General features: G+C 38.0%; 1 protein-coding gene across 1 annotated transcript; it reads right to left on the bottom strand.

Moving 5' to 3' along the window:
* Nucleotides 1–804: 804 nt before the first annotated feature.
* LOC149827841 (calcium-dependent protein kinase 10-like) lies at nt 805–9139 on the bottom strand. The gene is made up of 8 exons (XM_090019682.1): nt 8454–9139; nt 8187–8310; nt 7681–7824; nt 7346–7498; nt 3615–3730; nt 3320–3487; nt 1454–1684; nt 805–1347 (listed from the first exon to the last, which is right to left on the bottom strand). The coding sequence occupies exons 1-8, from the start codon at nt 8988–8990 to the stop codon at nt 1189–1191; spliced, it is 1632 nt and encodes a 543-aa protein (XP_089875808.1). The 5' UTR covers nt 8991–9139; the 3' UTR covers nt 805–1188.
* Nucleotides 9140–9550: the final 411 nt, after the last annotated feature.

The following is a 9550-nucleotide window of genomic DNA, read 5'->3' as shown; positions in this document are numbered from 1 at the left end:
AAAACTATTCTACTCAAGTAGATTCAGGCCAATTCTCAGAATCTTTTTGAAAAGCAATTGGGCTCATAAACCAAATTTGACAACATTGATAGAAAGGTTAAACCAGCAGTGTTTATCAGTGTCACAATTCTCATTCTTATTACAATCTCACCGTATTTTAAAACGATTTGTTTTTTTCTTGAAAAACATCAGCCTACGAAATTGTGACAATATATAAAAGTATAAACAAAAACATAAGTAATTTAAAAATACTGCAAAAACTGTTTTAATCGCATTAATAAAAATGCAAGATTTTCAGAATAGGTGATATTTTGAAAATATCGTGTTTTTTTATTATATCGGTGCTTGGATTATCAGGCATAAAATTGCATTATTTTCAAAATATCAGCAATATATGTGGCATAGATCTTCATTAACTGCAGGCAGCGCCCTTGCAAGTGGGCTAGCAGTCGGCTCAATTTTAGATAACTAAGAAATTGTTGATGTTTCACTCCTCAAGTTGTGTGATCATGGGAAAGGCCACTAGATCTGAATTACATGTTCAAAGATCAAACATCAATTATCAGTCACATAACACCAACAAGAAAATGCACCTTTCTTTAATCATTTGAAAAAACCAAAGCACACTCAAACCCTTATGCGCTTCTCACTTGCAGTTACTAAGTACAGAATTCATTTCTAAGCATTCCCTGGGAAGGAGGGCAAATTCTTAACTGACATGGAACTTCATCCGGAACCGAAGGACGGAAAAACACCACTTTCGAATGAATACCAAACTTGAGGGCCAGAAATCACATGTGGGTCTTTTTGGATGAACAATATGGAAGAAAATGTGACAACCACCTCAGGAATGATATCAAGAGAGTTGAAATCAAACATTTCCCTTCTGAAGCTTGGATTGCAAACAGATGAATGAATCTCTCTGTAAATCTATTGTGGTTCAAAGCTATATGTATGGCACATTTGAAAAGGAAACAAACAAGCAAGCAAACATGAACACGAAATCCACCACAAACCCAACCATCCTCAGCCTTGTGCAAAAAGACCACCTTCAGCCATGATGGCATCACTTGGAACAAACGATTGATTAGTATCTGAACCCTGTAGCACGAGCATTGGCTCATCTAGGCATCCAACTTCACAGCATCAGATGATCCAAAGAATAACTGCAAGCATACTGTTGTTTCCTCAACTATTGAAATCATCATCCAATTTAAGGGAGCCATCCTTCATAAGGCTAATGCTTAGGCTCTTGAATCTCTCCCTTGAGTAGTGACGAGATGCCATTCTCCAATCGGTCCCCGTTTTCATCATGGAGATAAATTCCTCATAACTGATGCGCCCATCCTTAAGAGACAAACACAGTGGTAAGTACATAAATTCCATCTAAGAATTGATTACAAGGACCACATACATCCTTAAATGAATAACATCATACTGAAGCTCGACTCACCTTGTCTGTGTCGACCTCACACATAATATCGTTTAATACTTGACTGTCAGTTTGTTCAGATTCATCCATCAGAGCTTCCCTTAGCTCATTCATTTCAATGTAACCACTTTCATCCCTGTCAAAGAACATAAATGCTCGTTTGAAATACTCGTCATTTTCCATCTTCTGTAAGTGGACTGTGACTGTGACAAATTCTCCATAGTCCAACGTGCCATTCCCATCAACATCAGCCTGAATGCATAATTCCATTTAGCCCCATGAGAATAACAAAAAACAAATTTTAAACAGGATGGTTGTTTAATTCCAAAGATACAATCACATGTAACATGACCATGCAACTGAATTTTCATATCCGAGTCAAAAAGTCATTGCAATCAATCAGCTGTAGGAAGAAAACTGTCATTAGAAAGTTCATATATTTTCTCCATAGAGTCGGCCTGGTCCCCAAAAACCATGAAATCATGATTTCAAATTTTGAAGACCTATATATCATCCAGGGTGTCTTTATTTTTAAGGGTTTTTCCCAAAAATGGTCCCTGCCTTATGGGCTAATCTCAAATCCATCCATCCCTTATATCAAATCCCACATTCCTCCTTGCTTATTGTTTCGTTTGGGAAAATTCATCATTCCGTTAGCAGCAGTAACTTTAACTATGGTTAACAGCTTACCATGATGAAGTTGTAAGGGAAAAAGGTTCATTGGTTCAATTAATTTGAAAATTACATGCATGCCACTGATTTCTTGAAGATGCAAAAGTCCAAAAATGTCCCGGGGCCTTGGGACTTTGAGAGAAACAGTTAGAACCTCCCATAAGTTAAAATTAAAAAAAGGGCGTGATTGAGATTATACAAGAAAAAACAATCAGAAAAGAGAGTCTAAAGTCGTAAGACTCTTAACTAGGATAACGACGAAGAAGCTGCAGAAAAGTTGTCTTACACAATCAACAGAAGAAGCAAAGCCAATAAAGGAAGATTGAATAGAATGAACAAAAGAATCTAGACTTGCAAAGCTTGTAAATGTAAAAATGTGATACCGATGGATTTCTTAAAAAAAAATTCCAGCATAATTTTTTTTTCTTTCTTTTCCACACCTGGTAATATAAACTATCCTTTTGCACTACAAATAAAAACGAAACAGACTGTGTCAATGGTATTGACAGAGAAATTTAAGGTGTTTGGTTTTCCGTTTCCCCCGCCCCTCCCCCCCTGCATGGTCTCAAACTGTTGGTTTCATAGCACAGGTTTGGAAAGTGTATAAATATAAAGACCCAATGTATCTAAGAATGATGATAATTTTGGTGGGATAATGAAAAACAAAAATATTAAACTACCATCTTAAGAAACTTTCAAAATAACAGTCTATTTTAGTTTTTAAATATTAAAGGCACTGGAGCAATCAAACATAGGGGATACCATGGGAATTTTAAAAAAGAGTTCATGTTAAGGTTCTCAAGTTTATGAAAACTTTCATACTATTAACTTCCTATCTTTTTTCTTGTCTTCTTTGCTTTCTAACTAATTCACTTAAATATTCCTTCCAAAAGTTGCTAAATAGTTACCGAGCAAAGGTTCATTTTAAATTTCTCAGAAATTGTCCCACAGAGAAATTGCTGATGCAGACATTCTGATGAGAGAGAGAGAGAGACACATCTGCATGTGCAGATCAGTGGCTGGGTCCGTGTGCATGTTTATGGTGGGTGGGTGGATAAGAAAATTAATCTGTAATGTACATTGCATGATTAAACTAACATCTCAATGGCATATAGAAAAATAGCACTTTAGCAGTCATAGTCTACAAAATGTAACTCAAAGCAAGCATCAGAATTAATAAGCAAAAACTATAGTATTCTGTTGACAAAGGCTTACCGCTTCCATCAGCATTTGCATCTCCGGCTCAGCTAGTTGGGATCCAACCTTCTGCAGACCAGCTTTTAATTCCTCAAATGTGATTTTTCCATTGTTGTCAGTGTCCATCAATGTAAACATGTCTCTTATAATTTCTACTTCTTCAACAGACAAATGCTCCGCAATTACCTATCACATTCGTTAAGCAAATTGGAATTTGAAGAGAATGAAAAAGGACCAGATGGAGCATAGATATCAATTTCTAGGAATGAAGACAAAATAAGCAACAGATAACAACAGAAGGACAGGCACTAACCCTCAAGGCTTTCTTTTTTAATCTATTCATCATGGAAAACTGTTTGAGCCTTGACCTCACAATATCTCCCAAAGGCACATTTGAAGCTTTCTTCGCATTTTGTAACCAAGGATGATCTAAATCAAAGGAAATTTCGAAGAGTAAGAAAGCATTCAGGTACCTCTAACAAAAGAGAGGTAGAAAAAAAAAAGCTATGGTGTCGCATCTCTAAGAAATTAACAAACTTACAAATGAATAACCATAGCATGCACAATATATCATACCAAACATCCACATAAAATAATAATTAAAGATTTGTTTTATGATAGAAAATCAAGAGAGAATATGGAAGAAACAAGCACAAAACTGTAAATCAGATAAGAATGTGCTATAGATTTATGAGACAGTCATGGTTTTGTATTTTCCAGTTCTGTGGTATTTTTGAATTTTTGTTTGGTCAAATTTGACAGTATGGGAAAGGCAAATCAGAATTTCCATGAAAAAGTCGAGAATGAGACGAAGAATTGTCTGCAAAAAAGGAAGTTTCTGAGATAGCAGAATTCTTCAATTATACACTCCAAGTATCTACTCAGATAGATAAAAGTGAGACAAATTGTGATAGATAAGAAACACACACAATACACACTTTCTTTGTGCCATTTCCCAAAACAATTAAGTTGAATCAGTGTCAGAATACATGTCCAGCATTTGTTTCGATTGGACAAGAAATTGTGTTCCTTATGCCTGTGAGTTTGATTTTTATGTTGTCCGGACAACTTTAACACATATGGATAATGGGTTGGATAACTTCATTTTGGATTGTATGATTGGATGTGCAACACCATATAAGCGTTTTAACATGTTTATCATGGATTTTAGCTCCAGATATGGATCTAAAAACCAAAAAATGTTTAAAATTTGGGTAATTTGAGAAAAATAAGAATTGATATTTTTTTTATATATTAATGCTTTAATCGGTGTCATATTGGATTTAATTATGAAATTTTATCAAAACATTAAGGATTTTAGCCTCCAATATGGATCTCAAACTAGATCCAAGTATGAAAAAATGTTTAAATTTTGAGTAATTTGAGAAAAAATAAGAATTCATATTTTATTATATACAAATGCAAAAACCATAAATAAATCATAAAACCTTAAAATGCAAGAAAACAAATCATAAATAAACCAAAAAACCTTAAACTACAAGAAAAATAAACCATAAAAAAATCAAAGAAACCATAAAGAATCCATAAAATTAAATATAAAAATCCCTAATTCAAACCTTAATCAAAGAAAATCAAAGAAAAACAACCCTAATCAAATACAAAAAAATCCCTAATTAAATTAACTATAAGAATCCCTAATTAAAGAAATTAGATTCAAAGCCCTAATCAAATCAAAGAAAATCCCTAACCAAATTAAATATCAAAAGACCTAATTAAAGATATTTGATTCAAATCCTTAATCAAATCAAAGAAAGCCCTATTTGATTCAAATCCCTAATCAGTGAAAAAAACCTTAATCAAAGCCCTAATCATCTCTCATCAAAACTCTAATTAGAAAAGAAGAAGAAGAATGAGGAACAAAGAAGAAGGAGAGAGAGAGAGAGGAACGAAGAAGGGGAAGAAAGAAGAAAAGAGAGGGGGGGGGGGGAGGAACGAAGGGAAAAAAGAAGAAAAAGGGGAGAAGAGAGAGACGGCCTCGACGCTGTCCTTGTTGTCGGCCTCACTGCCCAACTGATGCACATGAGAGAGAGAGAGAGACCCCACCCCTTCCCGATTTTTTTAGCATCCTCGTCGTCGTGTTCTCAACATAAAAGGGGGGGTGGAACAGTGATTCACCGTTCCACGGACGCGGCAGACGCCTTCCGCATATTTGTCGTGTCCAACATTTGATCGCCGTGACGTCCCGCACGATCACGGCTTCCTACGCGACACATGGGATGTGCAATCAAACACTCCCTCAAGTTCACAAGCCATGGTAGAAGTCAATACAGACCACTGTCACCGGTATCACAATATTATCAGCTATTTCAAGGTAGCTAATAATATCTGGAATATATCGTGATATTTTCAAAATATGGCGATAATTTTTTTATTTTTTATTTTAAGTTTGTATTTCCTATTTTTTGTTTCTTTTATATTTTAAAACCTTTAAAACATGTTCCTTTATACTTTTGAAAGAAAAATAATGTAAAACTTATTATTTTCTTAGCTTTTTTTGTTGTTATTTATATTTTTTCAATTTTTTAAACTCATGATATATTCTTGAGATTTATCAACTTTTGAAAATCTCTATGAGAAATAACTTTGCCGAGAAATTACCTTTAACGATATAGGTGACTATGATATGGACATAGCAAAACCATCCAGAGCCCTCTTGCGTCCCTTTATGTGAGAATCTTCAAACTTTTGGGTTCAATGTTTACCATAGATAATTCCTTCTATTGATCCTACAAAGACCATTATATATTGATTCTTCACTTGCCAGGTCTAGGGAAACAACTGGCAGAGAATAACAACAATTTGCTTATAAAAAGAATCATCTCTCCCTTTGCAAGTTCATGTTGGTTGAGTTGAAGTGGTATTGATTGTCATGTTCGATACACGGTTACAAAACTGTCAGCACAAGTGCTTCAGTAATGGTTCTGTAAGGATTGTCTATTCAGATCAGCACTGGCTTATAAAATTTGGTTTTCAAGACAAAGGGAATGTATTATTTATAGACAACCATTTTATTCACAAATTCAAAGTTGAAGACATGGAAGAGTATGAAATAGCATGCCTCTGACACCTTATGATTATATAAGATCTTGTGCCTACCATTGCAAATAAATGAATAATCTGCTATGCTGGTGTCAGCTTAATGGCCTACTATGATGCTTGACACAATCAATTATGGCAGCTAAATCTTCACCAGTGGCATTGCAACAAATCAGCAGTTCCCTTGCATCTAAATGAGACCGTGATCATTGAATGTAGGACTAAACAGTTTTTCAACTTAGAGATGCAAATGCATACAGGAAGGTGCCAGATTAAGCATGGACTCAGCACACTTAGAATACAATCTTTAGTAAAATGAAAACTTGGCCAAACACAGGCATCAACTGCCAGAGTTCTGTAAATGAAAGTGGGAAAAAGCAGGCCAAGTTATAGCATAAGAATATCCTTGTACCAATGTTACTACATTCTGCAAGCACACGAGGAACTCCATTCACCATCTGAGTAAAGATTTTGCCGTTGTGCATCATGAAACAAAAATACAAAACAAATGGAAAGGTACTGCCTCAAGAACAAATTGAATATGAATACTCGTAAAAATGACTAAAAGTTTAAAAAAAATGATAGAGCAGTCATTCAAAAACTCAATTGCATAAAGAAAGACCTACATCTTATTGTCCCAATGTCCTATAAACCATGGTCCTTTATAGACTAGCTGATGATGCTTGGTAGTGAATAGGTCCAGAAGACTAAAAGGCAATGTTCATTTTAGCACATGATCTGACAATGATGTAGCAAGAATCGATGCCAATAATCATCTGGAATAAGCAGGAAAAACTAATGCCAAGATGGATTAATCAATTCCAGCTAGAATGAAACCCACACAAATTATACAATAACAAAAGCAAAAGAAAACAAAAGGTCAAATTGAGGGGCTGAAAAATCAATTAGGCAATGTCACAGTTTCAATCCAGTTGTACTTGACTTGCAACACGTTCTAAATCTCACTCTAATTCATGTTGGACCTACCGAGAACCTGCTGAGCTGTTAATCTTCGTCTTGGATCAGGCTCCAGCATCTGGCGAACAAGACTTTTTGCGCTTTCAGAGATTTTTGGCCAAGGATCTCTCTTGAAATCAACGACACCACGGAGAATTGCCTGAGCAACACCTTGCTCGGTCTCTGTGTACAATCCCAACCAAATAATTACAAACAAATGATCGAAGGATATTAAGATGCTTATCGATCCACACTAACGACAGCCAAGCAACATGAATACATGGTGCCTAGATGGTAAGAACACCCACAGTCGAGAACAAGATGCGCATAAACCATCGGATAACAAGAATATCATCTGAACCAACCTGCCCAAAACGGAGGCACCCCGCATAACAGAATGTAGAGGATCACCCCAGCACTCCATACATCAACCTCTGGCCCGTAATTGCGCTTCAGGACTTCCGGCGCCATGTAATATGGGCTACCTACTATCTCCGAAAACCGTTCACCTGATTTAGCACCACCCATGAACGAGTAAATCCAGAAATCAATCTCAACATTGAAAAATAAGTAAACAGACAAAGCTAAACCAACAGTTATAACATGGATTAACCAAAATAGGAAGCACAACCTCAGATTAGCACCAAGAAGTGAGATAAAAGCATATATTCCGAATACGATCATGCATAGAAATCTAAAAGAAAAAATTGGCAGACCTAACTATCTACATAGGCAGAACAATCTCTAAATTTTCTTGCTGCCCATTAAAATTCACAAGATTCGTACAAAATAACTAGAAATTGAACAATTGCCCTGAACCATCATCAATCACATATCTAATAGTTCAGCGACGAAAAGAAGAAGAGGAAACCTGGTCTGAAGAAGACCGAAAGCCCAAAATCGATCGCTTTTAGAGGCGAATTTTCCTTCTTGTTTGCATACAGAAAATTCTCTGGCTTTAGGTCTCTGTGAATCACGCCGTGTTTATGACACATCTACAGAGAGCGGATCAAAATTATGGAAAAGAAAAATAGAAGGCCAAACAGAAGAATGAAAAAAAAAACTCTAATTTCCACAAAAAACGAGGAAGGAACCCCCAAATTCCGCCAAAAGAGTGAGGAGAGGGAATTGACCGGACCTGGACGACCTCGACAATGGTGCGGGTGACAGTGGTGGCAGCGCGCTCGCTGTAGTGGCCGCGGGCGACGATGCGGTCGAAGAGCTCGCCGCCCTCGCAGAGCTCCATGATGAGGTGGACGGCGTCGGCGTCCTCGTAGGTGGCGCGGAGCTTGACGACGTTGGGGTGGTCGGGGAGGCTGCCCATGATGGCGACCTCGCGGCGGACGTCCTCGACGTCGATGGGCGTCCGCAGCTTCCGCTTGGAGATGGATTTGCAGGCGAGGGCCTCTCGGGTCTCGCGGTCGGTGCACAGGTAGGTGACTCCGAACTCCCCGCGCCCGAGCTCCCTCCCGAGCACGTACTTGTCGGTGATGCAGCTGCGCCCCACTGGCACGTCCTTCAGCACCCGCACCGCCGGCACGCCCTCGCCACCGTAATCTCCGGCGAACGGGTTAGGCCGGCGATCCTTCCTCCTCCTCCGCTTCTTCTGCTTCTGTTGGTGGTGATGCTTCCGCGGAGACGCCGACGGCCCGCCGCAGCACATGCAGTTCCCCATGGCCTCGCCTTATACCACCTCCTCTCTCTCTCTCTCTAAACAACAATTAATGAGAAGGGAAGGAGGACGCCTTGATGGAATGGTGGTGGTGGGTGTGGCTCCGCCTCTTCCGTTTACCGGTCATCGCAGAGCAAAGTATGGAAACGGACGGGAAAAGAAGGGAAGGTCGGACGATGGTCATCATGATCATGATCTTTATTCTTTACCATCATCATCATTATGACCATGATAATTAGCAATTTTTTATTTTTTTAAAGTGAGATTTTTTTAGCTCATAAAATGGCGTTTTTACCCTTCACTTTACTGAAGTTCATGGTTTTGTCCCTTGCTTTGTTGTGAGTGACGATCTTCTCCTACGCGGATCGGTTGCTTGTTAGTTTTTTGTGGCCAACTGGATCGAGTTGGATGGATCATGACATGTGGATCGGTTGGTTCGTTTGCAGTCACAATCTCTACTAGACTCGCACTTAAGCACATAGGTGGCCTCGATGCAAGCCTAGCACTATAACTAGAAAAATTCAAATAAACATATCAAACAATTAAAACGAAAATACAACACT

The sequence above is a fragment of the Nuphar pumila genome, chromosome 10, assembly GCF_984573655.1.
Source record: "Nuphar pumila chromosome 10, dmNupPumi1.hap1.1, whole genome shotgun sequence".
In the NCBI taxonomy this organism is placed as follows: Eukaryota; Viridiplantae; Streptophyta; class Magnoliopsida; order Nymphaeales; family Nymphaeaceae; genus Nuphar; species Nuphar pumila.
The sequence above is the reverse complement of the archived record's forward strand: the minus strand, read 5'-3'. Positions and strand labels throughout refer to the sequence as shown.

Excerpts from the sequence above, each read along its gene's own strand:
- LOC149827841 (XM_090019682.1), bottom strand. The coding sequence starts at position 8,990 with ATGGGGAACTGCATGTGCTGCGGCGGGCCGTCGGCGTCTCCGCGGAAG. Across the intron at positions 3,731-7,345 it reads AACAGCTCAGCAGGTTCTCG|ATCATCCTTGGTTACAAAAT; the intron begins GTAGGTCCAACA and ends CCTTTGATTTAG. Across the intron at positions 3,488-3,614 it reads TAAAAAAGAAAGCCTTGAGG|GTAATTGCGGAGCATTTGTC; the intron begins GTTAGTGCCTGT and ends CGAATGTGATAG.